Raw genomic sequence first — 20,144 nt, 5'->3', positions numbered from 1 at the left:
ATATAGTGAGGATGTTGAGTCCTCAGCACCCACACAACAAATCTGCCTGCGCTGGACTACACTAATTGCTAATACATACTCAGTTGCAGTGGTATGAAAAAGGGCAGCAGAGGGTCTGGAGCAAGAGCTGAGAACTTGTATATTAATTGCACAAACATCAAATTACTGACAGTTTAGCATGTGATTTCTGTTTCTGATTTACATGGAGTAGGTACTCAGCCTCACTTACGGTTGGAAATACCACATGTCTACTAAATGATGACCCCAGCAACAGAAATAAACACTTGTTTGCATTCTGCAGAATGCAAACGTGCTGTAGAGCTTTCTTGAAGAAATAATGGAGGATATGGGCAGTGCAGTAACAATTAAACAAGTTTGGTCCTTATTCAGTTTTTTTGGACAGAAGCACCAAGGTTTCCAGTAACTGGTGCTAAAAGCATTAAATTACAAAATACATTCATGCAACATTTCGCTGAAGAGCAATGTATTGGATGCAAGAGGCACACTGAATTCGTGCTGTGGTGTCCATCCAAAACCAATGAAAGTTTTGTGATTTGGGGGGGGAAGTTTCTTTCATTGAACTGTAAAATAGTGTCAACTAATGATCTACTTGGGATGTTCAGAGCACAACATAAGTGGTCTCAAGTAAGTAATATTTTCTGTCAGTGTTAGAACTATTTTGGAAGCCCAATCTAACAATTTTATAATAAGACCTTTACTTTTATGAAATTCTTACATGTATGCACATTGTTTGAAACAAGAAGAGATATTGGAAGTAGGGCTTAACTTTTACCCAGTCTGGCCTTCAGCATTCAGTTCTTCCTCCTCTACAGCTGGCTAGCTTTTTCTTTGCTCTGCAGGTAAATTCCACTCTTAAACACTCTTCTTTCAATTGTGCTCTCTATGCCCAAGAAAACGTGGAAGAGGGAGGAGTGGAGAGTTGGAAGAATGACAAGAATGAGTTGTAGAGTAACTTGCAGGTTATATGGTAACTTTTTAGTTGTGGATTAAATTTCTTGTGAAGATGAAAATCTACCAAAAAAAAAAAGGCACTGGGAGTTAAAAATGCATAAGAAAATGTCTTCTGGAATAGATCTAAGACAATGCTATGAGAAGAAAAAGAATAGTAGATTCTTACAATGAAAGCCAAGGAGTGCACTGTCCCTTCAGTGGTGGAAAGGGAAAGAATGAGCTTCTACTGTTATGCTTTGTCATGTGCTGATGGGGATAACCAACACCAGCTGTGGTTATGAGAGGTCCAGTTACATGCAGAGTGAGTTGCTGTGTCCTTGATTATGGTTTTGGGTTGTCTGGGGTTTTTTTTGTGAGGGGAAAGAAGTACCATAGATATGGTAGATGGGAAGCCTATTTAAAAACATTACTCTCACTACAAAAATTCACCCTAAAAGCCACTGCCGTGAATTGTGTAGTAAATGGACTTTCATGGGGTACTGCTAGGGAAGTATTGGGTAGTTAGAAAGCTTTTATTGTTGACTATCTGCTACCTCTCTTGTCCCAGTAGAGTGAACAGGTTAAACTGCTCCTTGCCGAATGTGAGTTCTGACATATCCTTACGGATATCTATAGGCTGCTTCTTGCGGCATTGCCAGTGAGTTTATATTTAACACTTTGTCTGTAAAAAGTAGCACTGTGAGCTTCAAAAAACTCCCATGAAGTTGAGATGGATTTTTAAATTGCGTATACTGTCTTACTTCATTTATCTATTTTTGCTGAAGCTTTCAAGCCTTCTTCAGTTTTAGATATATTAATTAAAATAGCTGTGTTTCTTCACATTGAGTATTACCACCTATTCCACTGTTTTCCCTTCTAGTTGATAATCTGCTAAAAAAAGTCTTCACTGTTTACAGCCATGGTGCATCCTACAATTAACCATTTACCATGGTGAAAATAACAGTGCAGTCAGCATCTCTTAGTCAGTTTCCAGTTCATAAAAGTTTAGTGATTCTAATTTGTCATGTTCTTAATGGCTGATCATAAGGTTTTTTTATGATAACACAGCATAACGCAACTTAATCGGAACTTTACAATAAGGACAAGGTATCTTTGTATTTGGAGAAATAAAGATTCGTGGACTTACCTGGACGTGTATATATTTCTTGTAGGGATAAACCCCACTTGACTGCCTGAGTTACAAAGAAGAAAAACAGTATTAAGAAAATGAAGCTTTTTTTCCTCCTGTTCCATGGTATTATGACTCACAGTCAGGTTTTCCTCAGATCTCCAACTGATACCCTGCTTGAAATAATTAAATTGCTTAATGGACCTTTAACTTCATTTGCCCCATTCCCTATGTAAACTGGTATTGAAGCCCTCATAGGTTTTTAGAAGTAATCTAAAGAGAGTAAAATCTGGGGTCAACCTCTTCCCAATTCATTAAATTTACTTCTGCTGGGGATGATCCCACAGATTGTCACATTCTCATGGTATGGTCAACCACTGACCTTGCAATTTGAAGCAGTATTTTGCATATCACTGTTGTGCATTTGGTTGTTTTGTGGTTTTTTACAAGTAAAACAAGGTAGATGGGTTGGAGAAGTTTGTGATGTCTGCAGACCTTTTCTTCCTGAAAAACTTTTTTGGTCCTCTGTGCAAGTGAAGCACAGGCGCAATGCGTTCGCGTCTAAAAAGTTACCAGTCTGAAGCACTGATTTGACTTTTTGTTACCTCCTTTATGAAATAGTGATGATGATGACAGCAAATCCATAAATAAAGAAAACCGGGGGCCGTATATCTTAATTTGGGCACCATAACTTTAGCCACAGAAGTTACCTGTGCTATTCTTCAGCTAGCTTCCCTCCTGCGTCTCAAAGACTTAGCTCAGTAAGTCAAATCTAATTAATTTTATCACGTTCTGAGCAGTGAAAGTGGTTTTACTCCAGATGCTTCAGATCCTTTTGGATTGTAGCTGATTTTCAGAGTGGTGTGGAGCTTTTTCAAACTGTTATGAAGATTGGAATGCAGCATCCTTTAAAAAGCTTTTCTGATAGTAATTACCCTAGAAGATGAAGCCTTGTTTTTATCCACAGCCCCCTTATCTCCTACACACTTGTCCTCATATGCCTATCCCATTCCCCTGTGATACTTACAAAGCTTAAAAGATGATGAAGGACTTATGTTAAGATAATATTCTTTATGCCTTCACTGACATGTGGTACAGAAAAACAATGTAACACTGTTAAGTTTCTTACTTAACCTGTAGGCTTTCTGCATTGGTAGGCCTATTCAGCTCAGTTACACCACTGTAACTCCCTCTGAGAGCACTCAACACTGAGTAGCTTTGTCACAGAGGAGTTTATAGAATGTAAACTGATCAACTGCTGTTCAGGTCTCTGGGCTTAAGAGTCTTAGTGTGTTGTCTGGTTTTGGGGGGTTTTGTGGAGTTTTTTTTAAAATTTGAGGTAAGGGGTAGGTTATCCTCAGTGTTGGTAGCTGAGTAGAATAGGTTTGAAATGGCATGTAACTTGGCTAAAAAATGATTCCTTCAGGTTCTGTTTCCTTGCCAAGTTGTTTTGCTCACTGCTCAACAATTTATTCTCTGTGTACATTCTGGAATTTTTGTGTACAGAACTTGGAGTCATTTTTTGGGGTGGAGGACAGAGGCAGGCAGCATTTCTTACTTGTGCCGGTTCTTGGCAGGTATCAGTAAATATATCCAACCAGAAATGTTCATAGTGTGGAAATTTATATAAAAGTAAAATACTCTATCATAGCAAGCTTATACTATGTGTTTACCCTAAAGCTCATTGTAGTACTTGCAGTACACGTGTTGGTAGGAGTACAGCTTTAGCAGACAATTTCAATTTAATGACTAGCCTTCATCAGTGCAGCTTTGTTAGTTACAAGCTTCATCCTGTCATACTGAGAACAATGGAGAGGGGTGTTACCAAGATCAGAGTTGCCATTTTACTGTAAAAATGTAGCCACAATTGCAGAACTTCAGTCACTTCTAGTCTTTCCAGGTCTTTGGAGGGTGTTGAGAGAATGTGATCTTTAAAGCTGGGGGGGAAAAAACAGTAACATTTGCCTTTCATGGCCAGATCGTTTGTATGAAAAGTGTGAGCTGTGTAAAAGTTCCAATCTGTTACACGTTTGCTTGCTTTTGACTTGAGCTGGTCCCCTTTCTCTAGGGAGTAATGTTGGGTGTTGCACTCTCCTTACAAAGTAACGCCAGTCTGGCAAGCTTCATTTGTCAGGTGCTCCCACATCCTATTTTGCAGAGTTCCCAAGGAAGTATCTGGATTGGGGTTTTTGTTGTTTTTCTTGGGCTTTTTTTGTTGTTTTGTTTTTAATTCTAAGGGTTGGGCTGTCTGGTTGGTTTTTTTGTTTGTTTTGGCATTTTTACAGATTTGCACCTCTGTCTTGTACCTTACTTTTCTCCTAAGCCCAGTGTAAAGACAAAATCCCTTGATATTCCTGGACAAAGTTAGGCTTTGGCAAAGTAAGTCTGAAATGAATGATACTGAGATAACAGTTCAACCCAAGGGTTTTGGTCAATTATGCTACTGCTTTTAAGACTGCCTGCAATCAGAGAAGCTAACATGAAGTGAAAATCTCCTTAGCATTTCCTTTTAGCTGTTTTAGCATAAAAAAGTTTGGACCAAAACAGTCTTTACATGGTAATGATACCTGTGCTTATGTCTTTACATAAGAATAAATACAGATGAAGACCTGTATTAGTTTTTGGTGTATTTGTCTCACCTACAGTGACATCACTGGTCTTTGATCATGATGATTCTTCTATTTCCTGTCCCTCAAGATGACACTTAATCCTTCCTTTAAGAAAATATATTTACAAGCTACAGTATGTAGCTGATAAAATGATGGCAATAGCAGTACTCTGATGCTGGTGCAGGACATAGCTAATGGCTTTACTGTGTAGAGAACCCTTGTATCACAGCTAAGATGGGAATAAACTTAACTTTCGGGGTGTTAAATTGGATGCTTTTTTACCCCCTTTATTAGGGAGACACTGGCAGCTTTGAGGACAAATCAAACATTTCCTTGGATTTTGTTCTGTAGTTGCTTTTTCAAAGAGTTAGCAAGAAGCAGAACATAATGCCAGGACACTTAATTTGGTTACCAGGGTATCTGAAATGATTGGTGTTTTTTATTGTATTGAAGGTTCATAATCCTAAATGCCAGTCTGTAGGAGTTCCATGCGGCCTTTCAGATGTATATCTTCTTGAAAGTCCTACTTATATTAACACTTCAAATACAAGACATGATGAAAAGAGCATGTGAAATGTTTATATTAGAAAGTCCTTGAGTTCTCTTGAATACTTTACTTGAGAAAGCTCTTGAGATACATCTTTAAATTGACTTGTTTGTGGTGTTCATGATATGGTCGTTGAGCTTACAACATAGTCCAGAAGTTTATGGATGAAGGTATTGTCTTGACAGTGAAGTCAAGAAGGGCCATTTTCCCAAAAACAGCTTGCTGAGTCACCTACAGTTCTAACATCCTTCCTTATCAGTGATCAGGATAGCAGGGCGGAAGACACTCTCAGCAAATTTGCAGGTGACATCAAATTGGTGGGAATGGTTGATATACTGGGGGGACAGCGTTGGGCTGTTGTTCAGATGGACCTCAACACTATAGGAATTGACCAACAGGAACCCTCAAGATGTTGTGCAAAGGCAAATATAAAGTCCTGTCTCTGGAAGTAACGACCTTGTGCATCAGTATGTGCTGAGTGGCTGTGTAGTAACTGTGGAGAAGAACCAGGGGGTCCTTGTGGACAGCAAGCTGAATGTGATTCGGTAGTGCATCCTAGGAGCAATGAAGGCCAGCCTCATAGCGGTAGTATTAGCAAGAACATAGCCAGCGGGCTGAAGGAAGTGGTGATAATACCCCTGTACTCGGGACTGGCAAGACCACATTTGAAATCCTGTGCCTGGTTTAGGGCAGCCCAGAAAGATGCCAGCGAGCTGTATGAGCCCAGCAGAGGGGCACTAAGGTGGTTAGGGGGATGAAGAATGTGTTGTCAAGGAGGGGCTGAGGAACTGAATTTATTTAGTATGGAGAAGGCTGAGGGATTTACCTGACATCTACCACCTTAAGGGGGTTACAGAGAAAATGAACCCAGATGCTTTCCAGAGATGCACAGTGAAAGGTCAAGAGTCAGTTGTCACAAGTTGTAGGTAAGGAAATTCCAGTTGTATATGAAGAAGACTGTTGACCATGAGAGCAGTTGTGCTGGAACAGATTGCTTAGAGGGTTTATGGAATCTCCCATCCTTGCAGATACTTAAAACTTTGCAAGGTCCAAAGCAACATACAGTCCAGCTTTGAAGTTAGTCCTGCTGTGAGTAGGAAGTTGAACTAGGTGATCTTCAGAGGTCCCTTCAGATTTAAGTTTTTGTTTGAATCTGTGATAGTTCCCGAGAATAGTAACTGCCCCACAAATAAATGGTCTGGATGAGGAAAGCTTTTACTATCTTGTGTTTTGCTGACGTAGCCTTTGTGGGAAGAGATCAGCAAAATAGCTTTCTAATGTGAATGGCACCCCTTTCTCAGGGAGGAGTTTTTCAGGGAATATATGATAAGCAAGCTGGAAAAGCAAGTGGTTAATATAGTTGGTATCAATTGATGGTCATCTGGCCGGGTTGGTTGGTGACAGAACTGCCTCCATTTTCAAAGCAAGAAACCATTTTTTCGTTAATGAGAAACAGTAAAAATTAAGAGCAATTGGGAGCAGTATACAGAGTATGAGTAAGATTGCATTGGCAAAATGTCTTCAGTTTGTCTGATCCTTCTGTTGCAAGAGACAGTTGAGAACCCCTTTTCAGAAGCAAGGTTAAAGATGTGTGTAGTACTCTGGGAACAAACAGAGTACAATGTATTTTCTTTCCACCACCTTCCCAGAATGTCAGTCTTGGCAGTGGTGGGTTGTTTTTTTTTTTTGTCTGTCACGTTACCCAACATAAGCAACAAATCCAGCTCTCTAATAGCAATCCAGATTGTCTCAGTAGATTACCATTGCGCTCTCTACAATCCTTGAAAGCTATGGCCTAATTGCTTATCCTGTCTACTTCCTGTCATTTTTTTTTAATTGACTTGGACGAGCAGTCAATATGAGAAAACCTGGTGGAAAAATAGTATTCTTTCTTTCTTGCTTTGGCACTGTTTTTCGTGTTTGTATGTATAAAATAAGCAGAAGTGAAGTTAATTACAGCCAACTGTATCTAATGCAAAGCTTCATATTTTCTCCCTCAGTGCACTGTACATCCATATCCCTTTCAATAGTGGCCTGTTTAATGGCTTCTATCATTCATCTTCTCATTAATCTCCTTGATCATCCCCTACTCAGTGATGTCTCCTTTTCTCAAAAAATCAGCATATTTCTGGTTACAGGAAAAAAAGCAGAATTTGTCAAACTGAGGATGTTGCCGCTCAGATATGTTCTGTCTTTCTGGTGATACTCCCTATATTCTTGCCTTCAAAACTGACAGTCGGTGTGTCTGACTTCTGGTTATTCTTTTCCCAGAGAATACATACACTGGAACATAAAATCCTTCCGTAAAGTTTGTTAAAGTTTTTGTAAAAGCCTACACAACTACTTCATTGTATTTCAGACTATCTTAATCTCTTCTCAAATTAACATCTTGAGAATTTTAATGCTGATAGTTAATCAGCTTATTTGTATTGCTTTTATTTTGAGTTTGGTTTTGGGGTTTTTGTGGGTTTTTGTTTGGTTGGTTTTTTTTTTAAGATCAGGTTACACATAGAAGCTCCAGAATCTACCCATTCTTCTACCCTGTGTGGAGAAGAGCTTAACTGACACTTGAATTATTAACTTATACCTGTTTTACGAATCAACTAAATTGTAACAAGGTATCTTCAGATCAGAGGAATGTTGTGGTCAGATGACCTGGTCTGGAAATAGAGAACATCATGGCTTCAGATTACCCTTTTCTTAAAAAAAAAAAAAAAAAAAAAGTTTCTCGCTGCTGTCACTATTTCCCCCTTTGCACTCCACACCCAATCTACCAGTACAACCACATACGTAATTGCTTTCAGTCTCCTATCAAAATCATCTGGGTTTAAGTTGACTGGAACAGGTTAGATGTCTATACCTGTAATTTTGCAAGCAGGTTTCAGGGGGCAGTAGCCTGGGTGGGAGGAGGAGTGGGAGAAGTTGTTGCAAGCCGCAGGGTTCTGTAACATCTTGTAGTTGGCTCAGCTACAGTCAGAAGCTTATCTGATGTAGGCTATATGTCCACTTGGGGAAACTAATAGAGGCTAGGTATTGCACTTCCACTTCACGGTCTATATGCAATTCATGTATTTCCTGTATGGATGAGCCGTTAGACATAAAAAATGCCTTTTTTTGTTTTGTTTTGAACACGTTCTATGTGTGCTTAATCTAGAAAGCAGGTTTTCTAGGTCAAAGAATTATTCTAGGAATAAGCATTAGGTTTAGTTATGATCTCCTTAGTCCTGTACTGTGCAGAGACTGAAGTGTCTGTAACAGCCTTTTATCTTTTGTGGTATCTGTGCCGATGTTCTTTCATGTTATAGCAGGTGTTCTCTTCAAATAGGAAGTAGAAAGATTTAGTAGCTGTTACCTACACTATACAACAGCTCTTAAGTGTGTTTGGCTCTATGCTGGGTCTTCTGTTAAGTTCTAGACCTGTGCAGGGGTTTGAGCTCCTGACTTCCCGCAAACTTCAATATCAGCTGTGAGCATAAATGTGCCTAAATAAATTCGTGTTCTCTTAGATCCAGAAGAACTGTCAAATTGACAGCATTATAAATGTGCTCAGCTTGGTACAGCTCTGGCTTATGGTCAGTCTTTGTATGCTTATTTTGAAGGAAGCTATACAGTATTGTCTGTGCACAGCATATATGTTACATCTGTGAGCAGTAAAGGCTTAGTGTGTTAATCTTATAGATATTCCTCCCATAAGTGGGGGAAAAAGTGACTGAAATATTTTGATCACTGATCTTTCACTAGTCAAGTAGACAGGACAGCTCTATTAGAGGGGAAAAACCTATGAAGAAAAGGTCTAATATTTTAAACTGGTTATAAAAGTTTTTTATTTTTTCTCTGCTAAATCCTGAAGCTTGCTTTGATTTGGAGGTTTTTAGCCCTGAGGTAATCATTTTTGCTTTTGCCCAGAACTGTACAACACTGCTTCCTCACTAATCCTTTCTTGCATATTACAGGAGGAAGTTTTACTACTCACCTCAAAGGAATGTGTAGTTGGCATGTCTGTAGGGTGTCTGTGTTCTATTCCTTGAGATGCCATTGCTGGAGTCCATAGCTCCAAATTGAGTAAGGAGTTCTTGTCTCTTTTGGACATAACAGCTATTAGAGTCAGTAATTAAAAAAAAATCAAAGAATATTTTCCTTGCTACTTTTTTTCTTAGAGGCCAGAGATATTCATTCCCTGACCTTTGCCTTCCCTCCCCCTTCTTTCTTTTTGTACCAAAATAGCAAGGTGGATGAGCTAAAATACTGGGATTTCTCTTCCTTCATCCACTCGAGCTCTGCTTTTTAAAAGCCCTGATGGAATACCTAGTTTGGCAGTTGTGATCCAGCTTTGCTTAGCATTTGCCACTCTCTAACAAATAGGATGGAATTATAAGCTTCCTATTTGTTAATTGATTTCCTCTTTAACTGTTGTCTTATGTTGCAGATGAAACCACTGCTGCCAACTGTACACTGTCTGAGCAGTAAATGAAACTACTGTCTGTGTCTAGTGCTGTAAGGATTTGTAGCCTGTATTTTTTTCCAGTAAAACTGCAAGTGCTGAGTGTTTCAGTATGCAGCTTATCACTAGCTGCTTAAAATTCTAGTTTACACTAAGAGAATTTCCTTTCCAGGAAAAAACACTTAGAATGAGCAGTGTAGGGGCAAAGGAAAGACTCTTTAGACTATTAAAATACACAGTCTCAGACTTGAAAGTAAAAATGTGTCTCTTTGCTATGAAGCCATTCGCAAAAGTTTTTATAACAGTGACATTGGGAATCTAGTGTGAGGACCTGAGTACCACCCGGACAAATAAAAGGAAATCTGCCAGTTTCCACTGCAGTTTAACAACTGTGTGCCTGTGAGAAAAGTAATGGGTTTATGAGTTTTCTAACAAACTCTAGTCTTGGGTATTGTGGGGAAGGTTGATTTGCATTCTTGCCAGAAGAGTCTTTGCCCCACAGATAAGGTTTTGTCAAATGCCTGGTGCAGCTTTCTATTGTACTATTTATAGTTCTTTTCTCTCCACTGTGTTAATAGTGATTCCATAATCACTCATGCAATTCTTGTTACAAGAGTATAGAATTAAACAAGCAAAGATCTCTTTCTTTTTAAGGCACTGTTTACTTTTGAGTGATTTTGTTCTTTTAAAGAGGGGAAAGAAGCTACAAACACCATGCAAACTGCATGAAGAGCTTTTCTAAAGACCAAATGTAAATGTGCAAGCTAGTCTTTTTAAGCTGATATATTCCAAGTAATTATGGTCTCCTGAATTAATGTGGTTATAGAGTAATGGAGATGATTATTTGAAAAAGGATTTAGTCATAGCTGTAGAATACTTTATTTAAATAAAGGTCTTTAAAGCACTTTGTATACCTCTGAGGTATTTTAAAGTAATAAAGAAAATCACACCTCCAGTAGAAAATGTTTACTTTTGTACCAACTAGGTTGCCTGTGGTAGACCAGACAAAGTCACTGCACAAAACAGTTGTAAAGAGAAGCCAGTGGAAAACTTCTTAGCTTTGTCATGATAATAGTGAAGGAATAAATATCCTTACTATAAAGGTTCCTGTAGTATGAAAAAGTCTTTGAAATTTTCTCAGGATAGGGAGAAGAAACGGTGCTATGGAGAGTAGTTAAGAAGTCTAATTTCACTGAAATTATGGATGCAGTTATTTCTTCACTTCCATATTGAAGATTATGTGAAAAAATATTATAATTACTATTTTAAGGTTTGAAACTTTTTTTATCACAGTTTAAAAAGGATGTATATTTTGCTAAACAACATGACTGAATTGAACCTGGGAAGCTAAAGTAAGACTGTGTTTGTAATAGGTACTTCAAGTGACTTCAAGTACGGACTGCTGCCGGGTACTTCAAGTGACTTCAAGTACGGACTGCTGCCGGGTACTTCAAGTGACTTCAAGTACGGACTGCTGCCGGGTACTTCAAGTGACTTCAAGTACGGACTGCTGCCAGAATCGTGGCCAAAAGAAGCTTGGGAAAATGGCAAGTATCTCTGATGGGAGAGGATGTTGGTTTTTTGCCTCTGAGAGGAGTTCTTTATCTTCTGTGTCACTGCTGGTAATATTTGATTAATTTGTTTAGAGTTTTCTAAGATTAAGTGTTTACATAATCTTCTTCCATATCATTTGCCTTTCTGGATAGTGTAGATAGGAGTACTTTCTTGGAGGGAGAAAAAAGAATTAAAATGTATAGAAAAGTAAAAACAGAACATGATTTATATCAGCTCTTGTACTATGCCTGAATATGAAGATACCTGAGGTCTTTAATGATCTGATAGCTTCTCCAAACACGCACACACCTTAGTAAGCTAACTACAGGTAAATGGGCTTTGAAGTTAACACTTGGATGATGAAGGTACAGAATTAAATGTAATGTTAAAGGTAGATCTCACAGCATACTTCTTGCTATTAAAAATAAAAACTTCATTGCAATAAAGAATTTTGAATTTGTTGTTTCTTTTTTGACTGAAGAATTACAACTGCATCAAACAACCCTTTTCAGACCTGTGCTATATCACCTACTTTTTCACAGATTCTGTGCCTTTCTTAATAGTTCAAGCAGGCAATTATCTATATATTATTTTTCTGTCTGAAAACATACCAAAAAAAACACCACATCTGAAATAATTGTTGTTAGGTCCTTAACATACATAGTCTTCAGTAAAAAGAGGATCTTAAGAACTGGGTAATAGTAATGCCTACTTCTTCTCTGTAACTTTTGAGCTATTAGTGGGATGTAGTTTATGGTTTACTTTAAATATTTTGGTTTATTACAGTAGAAGAAATTGGGTCATCAGAAGGTGCAATCCAGTAGCAGGCAAGGGTTTAGAGGTCTGCCTGTTCTTAAACCATTAAATTCCCATATTTCTTACGGTCCTGACATCTGCCTGTCTGTCATGCCCCTGTTGATGTGTATAAGACTGCAATTTAAACTTTTTTTGTACTTGCTTTTCTTCATGTAAGCCATTATGTGACACTGTTGACATGCAGCTTGCATGAGTGCTCCAATTATACCAAGACAAACTTTTGAATATTAGCAAAATTTAACTTCGTGTTATGATGGATTTTGAAACTGAGAGAAGTCATCTTAGATGAAGGCGTTCAGGCCCATGCATATAACACACAATTGCTTTCTTCCTGCCAGCATGAGCATTAAAAACTCATATGCATATAAGCATGAAGCTTTAGCCAGTGCTTTTTGGATTGTTCTAGATGCTTATGATCATGTTCATAACTTCTCATCTGTTGTAAGTTGAGCCAGTACCATATTCTTGGAATAATCCTTGCATTCCTGTATGGCCACCTTCATAACTGTCACAGCATCCTGTGCTTTTCAGTTTCACACAGTTACAGGTAGTAAACCCATTTTGCACATATCCTTTGAGCAAGCTCTGTTATCCTTGGCCTAAGGATATGTAAATACCTATTCTTCCATCATAAGAAAGAAATGGGATATTGCTACTTCCAGAAGTTTAGTGTTCTCCTTATTTTTTTCTGCTGTTAGACCAAATTAGACTGAGTTAGGTATAGCAAAGGTTTGAGCCAATAACTTCCCTTTTTAGCTATATAAGAATTGTGCTACCTCTTACTGTCCTACTCCTTTTGTCAATATTTGTTCTTCCTTAGTTAGACTTTCTTTTTTTATTTATCTGTAGAGTCAGATATTGGCAGGCAGTTCTGCACATAATTCTCAATAGAAGGTTAGGGGGGAAGACTGTCTAAATGTCGGAGAGCTAGGGGATTTCTCATCCTGAATAAAGTATTTTCTGGTATAGGTGACATCTAGAAAATGGAATACCACTAGCTTGTAGCTAATTTACTCTTATGCATGAAATAAAACGTCTTTTCAAAGAATTGATCTGTAATTCTGTAGTAAAAATTCCTTGGTTAGAAGTAGGTATTTTTCTAGCAAAATTGTATGTGCAGAACCTACCAGTATTTGGTTTCTGTAGGCAGGCATTGTCCTGATTTGTCTGATGAGAAGTCACGTGGATGCTTTATTGTTTTGGCACCTGTTTATTTTTGTGCACCAAGCAGAACATATTGAAACAGGTTTTTTGTGTTTCATCATCTTTTCTCCTGATGGCTTATTATCTTGTAGGTGATTCCTCTGCTTTAATCATGAACAAGTTGAAGTGTCCACACTGTAATTATGTAGCCAAATACAGAAGAACACTAAAGAGACACTTGCTCATTCACACAGGCGTGAGATCTTTCAGTTGTGACATCTGTGGGAAGCTGTTTACTCGAAGAGAACATGTAAAGAGACATTCCTTGGTAGGTAACTGCATGTGTGTGTGTATGTATGCACATGTATGAGTGGGGTCTTTATGTTTTTTCAGATGTTTTGGTAGCTGGGAGAAACACTGTTCTCTGATTTGCCATAACGTAAACTGTTTTATCTTAATCTAAAATGGATAAAGATAAACATCTCTTTGTGATAACTGTACCTCTTATATTCTTAATGGAAAATGCAGTATCAATTAAGACAATCACTGGAATTCTGATAGAGATAATATCAAGATGATTTTGAAAATGACGTATGAAGAGATGTAAATATTCTGTAGATAACGAAAGGGAATTCTGTCTTGGTGTTACTGTAATAGAATAGCATGTCGTATTGTCCTGTAATGCTGTACCACCATTTTCTGTGAGGATACCCTGTTAATCAGCAATTGCGTGATATCCTGGGGTAGTTCCAAAATACTTACTTCACAACTAGAGAAAGCTATAGTATAGTATTTACTGTAAGGTTCAGAAAGAATGAAAAATATCCGAGATGCAGAAAGTAAATGTCCTTCTGACTTGTATTCTACCAGTACCATAATCAGCAGTTGAGCTTACCCTGCCCTGTGCATGTTGTGTAACTCAGGATTTGACTTGAGTACTGTTTATCTGAGGATCCAGAGAGAATTTTGTCTTGGGTATTTTGCAGGTACTTTGTGTCTAGTCTGTAAGGAAATTAGGACTTCGTTATAATATTTACTGTATAAAGTCCAGGGTGTGTTTTAAGGGAGTAATAAAAGCAAGATCATATTGGTTGGTGGTGAAAACTAATAACATTTCTCCAAGCTGTGATTTAAAAAAAACAACTAATTTTGCAGATACTCAAAACAGGTTAGTACATGAAATGGGGTAAATCGCACTTCTCAGTTTTGGTAGCTTTCCTTAGCCCTTTGAGAACCAGTGGACCACCTTTCTCCCTCATGAGGGTGTTCCACAAGTCTCTGTAGCCTTCTCGCAGTTGGCCTTTTGTTCCACAGCAAGTAGAAAAAGTGGTTGTGAGTTTCCAAGTTCTAATGGGGATGCAGAAAAGAGCTTTTGGTGTAAGTCTTTCTAACTTTCCTTTCTAGCCTGTGCTATCATGAAATGAACTTCCTGTTAGCTAGTAACATTATTATAAGTAAATAATAACCTGAGTGATACCAAGATGTAATTCTAGAAGATAGTTATGAGACCACTGTAGTAATTTTAAGTATTCCTTAAATGGTTGTGAAGGTAGGGCAGCTGTATTAACAGATCCTGTGTAATTTTTAGAACCAGCGTCTTTTTTTTGTTCCACTGGAGTTCTTTCATCTTAGATACGCATCTTTCCATCCTGCTACTGCTGCCTTTCTTCCTTCTCCCATACCACCTGATGAAGGCTTAGATGCTCAAAGGGCGGAGGTACCCATAATGTTACCAAGGTAGAAGGATATTTTGTGCTGTAGTGTATGGAGGTGACTGCAGGGATGGAGGTGATGAGTGGTACAAGGTAACTGTGGCTGGGCAGAGGAGGTTAGGTCATTACCGCCTTATTGGTGGGTGATACAGTGTAACATGTTCCAGTAGCTACTCCTTCCTTTGGGGCTCACCAGGGAAGGTAGCAACAGTGGGTGGTAGGCAGTCTACCAGGAAGAGTATGCTAGGACTACAGGTTCCTGTCCTACAGTATCTAACAAGTTTTTGTAGCTGAAGACTTTTTCCTTCCAGATTAGGAGTTGGTCAGACAGGGTGAAAATAGCTATAGAGTGAGCTCAGCCCAGCCCTGTGCTGTAACTGAAGTGTGCTGTCCCCGATGGAGTCAGAACACTTCTTTTGCCCCCTATCCCCCTGTTCAACAAATGCCTCAAACATTCTGCTCTGTGTGAAACATTATCATAACAAGTCTAGAGGCTGAGGAAAGAACATGTAGTATCAGATGTACAGATTACACAGTGGGACTAAAGTAACTTTATATATTGATCTTGGTTTTTTTTCCTCTTACCTGCATGGTAATTTCTGTTTTGTTTTAAATGGTAACTTTTTCAATGTGACCTCAAATGAGATATTTAAGCACATAATTGTAATCTGTTTTGAGGACACTAGACAGCAGAAAGAAGTCTTCAACTTAATTTTTTTCCAAGATGCTAACTATTATACCTGGTTGCTGAATTCAGTTACTTGAACAATTAACGTATTCCTGAATTCAAAATTTAAATCTATGTTTAGTTAAGTTAGTCACCAGCAGCCTTCTGATTTTGCACACAAGCTCACTTACATACAAGACAAAAAATTCACCAAAGGCACCTGGAAAGGTTATTTTGGAGAGAGGTGTCATGGAAGAAGGATCTTGCTTTTTTAATTCATGCAGATTTTATTAACTCCTGCTTGTTCTTAATGTTTCTAGGACTTAAAATTACAAAGGCAGTTTTCTAAAAGAGATATGATCCTGTGTGCAACGTAAATGCTTATACTGTTCTCATTGCCTTTCAGAGCCTTGCTCTATACAGTGAGTAGTCATAAAAAGAACACTCACCTGCTTACAGAACAGGCAGCTATTCAGCTACCTGCTGAACAGTAAGCAGGTAGTTTGGTTGTGGGCAATAGCTCATGTAGTCAAAATGGATGTCTATTAGTGCTTCTCTTTCTCTGAACAGTGTTGGGGATTCTTTTGGAAGTGTTCAAAAATTATTTTTTTGTATTGGCAATTATTCATAGTTTTCTACTACTATACACAAATGCAACCTGATACATACGTTTTCAGCTGTTAATATTTCTCTTCCATATAGGTGCATAAAAAGGATAAAAAGTATAAATGTATGGTGTGTAAGAAGATTTTCATGCTAGCAGCCAGCGTTGGAATAAGACATGGATCACGACGTTATGGAGTCTGTGTAGACTGTGCAGATAAATCTCAACCTGGAGGGCAAGAGGGAGCAGACCAGGTGCAGGACACAGATTTCCCTAGGGATGAAGAATACGAGGAAAATGAAGTGGGAGAAGGTGATGAGGAGCTTGGTGATGATGTAGAAGAACAGAACGACCAGTCTCGATGGGATGAATCTGGGGAAGTTTGTATGCCTTTAGATGACTGACAGAGCATATGACTTCAGGGTGCTGCAAATGGACACTATATGGATTGACTATTTGAATTTTTGGACTGAAGGCTTGCGAAATATGGTACAGGCTGGATGGTAGTTATGTTGCTGTGAAAAATGTAGGGTCAAAGCCTTATAGCAAAAAAGGATTATTAATTTTTTAATGATATTTGCACAGGACTGTACAGCATACAACCATTTGGTTGAATTATACAGAGTCCTCACATCTACAGTCAGTTATGAAAAGAAAAATGTATTTTTTATTATTTATAGGATATAGCTACTTGGGTCCTATTCAGACATAGTAGTAACTGTACTTACGTTACACATTCATGTATCTGTTAACATGAATGAAGAAAATGGCAACTTGGTATGGAAATACAAAGATAGCTTTCCCAAATCCACTTGTACGTTGTCAGTGAACCAGTGAAGCTAATCTGAGCTAGTGGCTCTTGTTTCCACAAGCATGTCTTTACCATACAAACCTTACCTCTCCCGTACTCTGATAGGTGAAAGCCAATCATTTAAATATGCATCACAGGTAATGCCAACACCATATGGAAATTTGGTTTTAAAACTTTTGGCTCTATGCTGGCAAGTGTTATAGGTGATAAGCACTGGAGAAGTTAATAATGGCATTAATTTAGTGTCTGTTTCTTCACAGTCTTGAATTTTCAAGAAGGTTGCTCTTGATTCATCAGTTCCAAAATGATCTTGCAGAAGGAATGACCAATAATGAAACAGTAGACTGATCAGAGCATGGGTAACTCTTCTACCACTTAGTCTAAGGAGACAGTCATGCTGAAAGGTATCCGATGTAATAATGTTTCCTCCTTCCAAGGCCCCCTCCTCTCAAACTTTTTTAATTCCCTGGTGTATACCTCAGTCCCACAGAATAAAAATACAAGAAATGGAGAAAGTGTCATATTAAAAGACTTCTTGGTTGATAATTTTACTTGTCCGGTTTTTTGCTAGTTTATGTGATGTGAATTGGACACTAGGCTATTGTGCCCATCGTTTGTCATTAAAATGAACACAAATAATTTTTTATTCTTTTGTACTTAATGGGTTGTTGCTAGTCTTTAATATAAACCGATTATATTTAACTTGTTGACTTAATTTGCTGGGATTTTTTTTTTTAAGAAAAACAAACAGTCCAAAGCAAAATAAATGCTTTTTGAGTTGTCTACTTTTCAGGATGATATACTCCCTACACTCTTTATTTCAAATTTTCTAGGAGGCGTTGAAACTTGAATTTTTGTAGCCACGTGGATTTTTTTCCTAAGCATGTAATACTTGTACCAATGATTTCAGGCCTCTTTCATAGGGAGGGGAGGGCATTACACCTTCATCTTAAACTCCTCTGTGTTGTCTAGCCTAAGGCAAATGAATTCAGGCAATCATTGGAACAATACATCTGATGTACTATTATGTCATGACGAGTAAATATGCAGAGCATTTATCATGATACATAGCTAGGCCAGTGTGACAGTACTGTATAAAAACCAGTTGAGGGTCACCCTATTTTTCAGCTTTGTTTAATTTTAAAATGAGTATATTTTTTCCTATTTTATATTGGGTAACTAAATTATGCTAGTTGTGTGGATAACTTTGAACTATGCTTTGACGGACAGAATCTTAATGGTGCTCCATCTGATCAAAGTTGGTATATATTTAAAAGAGACAAGCTTTACTGTTGTCCTTTACATCAGTAGAACAGTAACATAATGTTAAGACATTCTTTTTGCTGATTGAAGCTAAGTTTGAACTACAGTTATATGGGAATTAAAATGCTTTTTTTTATCATCCACTTGTTTCATTAGTAGTTTCCACATCATTGTAAACCTGACAGATGATTAGTTTTTTGGGGGAGGGTGGGGAGGGTGGGTGCCTTCTTTTTTTTTTTTTTTTTTTTTTTGTTACACTGAAGAATACATCTTATTCTCATTGTTCTAGACTAAAATGAGTAATGTGTAATTCTGGTGGGGTCCAAAGTAGAAATTAGTTGGGCAAAGATGATATGAATGAAAAAATATTTTAAACGTTAAAGTAATGTTCTGCTTTGTGAATATGTAAGTATAGCATAAAGATTTTTCCATCCCATTTATCCCCTTTAAAATCATAGTTTACAATTGGTAGATCTGTCTATATATATAAATATATATATATCTGAAATTCACCTAAATCTGCTTTAATTAGAATACTGCTCACTTAATGCTTAGAAACTGGACCTGGCTCTACATTCTTAATGTATTTTCCTTTTTTGTTTTGTTTTGGTTTTTTTTTTTTTTCCCCTCAAGGTATGAACTTATTATCTTGGAACTGAATCTTCTTTTACTACTTAAATCATTTATGTATATCTGGTAAATTATGACCAAATTTGTTGTTAGACTGCATACAGTAAATTGAAATATACACTTGGTACACTACAGAATTGTTGTGCTTTTGTTCTGGTTATATTTGGAAAAGCAGGCTTTGATAGAAATTAGTGTTACTTATAAATATTCAGTTGTTATTCACTGGCCTTAATATTCTGTTGCATTGTGACAATCGTTGATTCCTTGGTGATACTTAACTGCTTGCTTTTAGAAGTTGCATCAAAATGCCCTTAGGAAGGCTGGAGGGAGAGGGATGACTAATGAAATGTGACACTAGTTCTTTAGCAAATGGTGTGAAATAGCTTAATGGAGATCCACTGTTCTTATATTGAAGAACCAAAAGAATTTGTTTGGGTGCTATCTTTTCTGAGCTGTTTATTCAAAAGTTATTTTAAATATATTACTTTGGGGAGCTCTAAATTGATAAAAGTAAATTTCCAAATAATTACCTTAAAAGGGACAGTTCAAGTTTATTTATTATAAAAAGCAGGAAGAGATTTCTGTTTGCACTGGACGTAGTCTTCCCTCTTAAACACTGGAGCTATGCTGTAGTAACATGGCAGTGAATTTTGGTTTGGTGTTGAGTTTGGGGGTAGGCTTTTTTTTCCTCTTTAAAAGAAGAAAGACTAGTGTGCTTTAACTGTCATCCTTATCAAATTAAAAGATACCCAGTCTTTTATTTTGTCTTCTGATGAAATATTTCTCAAACCAAATGTCTGAGATTTGCTTATTTGGGGCAATGCCACGCAAGAGTAGTTTTATGAAAAGAATCAGGTATGTTATAAAATCAGACTAACAGAGTTCTGATGTTGGGATTCCCCCCTTCTGTGTTTTTTTGGTTTGCTTGGTTTTTTACCTTGTCTCTTCAAGCAGTGGCAGTTATCTTTTAGAAATAAGCATACAGAGCACTTTCTGGTAGGGAACTGCAATGCAGAACAAAATAAAATCAGTAAGTAAATTCACTTTCATTAAAGTAGGTGTGATGTAGGGAGGACAGACAACATAAAATGCATTTGTCTTATGCTAATGTTATTACAATGCAATAGCAAGCTCCTTCCAGTTGTCATGTCATTTGCATCTTGCAGGAGAAATGGCATTTTTTTTAATTGTGTAGAAAATTTCATAGTTCAGTTTGCAAACAGATCTTCTGGTAAAATCATTTCCTGAAGTGAAACCAGTTTTGAAA

At 37.6% G+C, this 20,144-nt stretch overlaps 1 protein-coding gene across 1 annotated transcript in view; it reads left to right on the top strand.

Annotated features, from left to right (window-relative positions):
• ZBTB10 (zinc finger and BTB domain containing 10) overlaps window positions 1-19,014 on the top strand; it is a 29,905-nt gene extending 10,891 nt beyond the window's left edge. Inside the window, exons 3-5 of the mRNA XM_080380555.1 lie at window positions 11,051-11,224; window positions 13,343-13,518; window positions 16,272-19,014. Coding sequence (XP_080236681.1) covers window positions 11,051-11,224; window positions 13,343-13,518; window positions 16,272-16,577 — 656 coding nt within the window. The 3' untranslated portion in view covers window positions 16,578-19,014. The remainder of the gene's footprint in view (window positions 1-11,050; window positions 11,225-13,342; window positions 13,519-16,271) is intronic.
• Window positions 19,015-20,144: the final 1,130 nt, after the last annotated feature.

This window comes from Falco punctatus, assembly GCF_963210335.1.
Source record: "Falco punctatus genome assembly, chromosome: 3".
In the NCBI taxonomy this organism is placed as follows: domain Eukaryota; kingdom Metazoa; phylum Chordata; class Aves; order Falconiformes; family Falconidae; genus Falco; species Falco punctatus.
The sequence above is the reverse complement of the archived record's forward strand: the minus strand, read 5'-3'. Positions and strand labels throughout refer to the sequence as shown.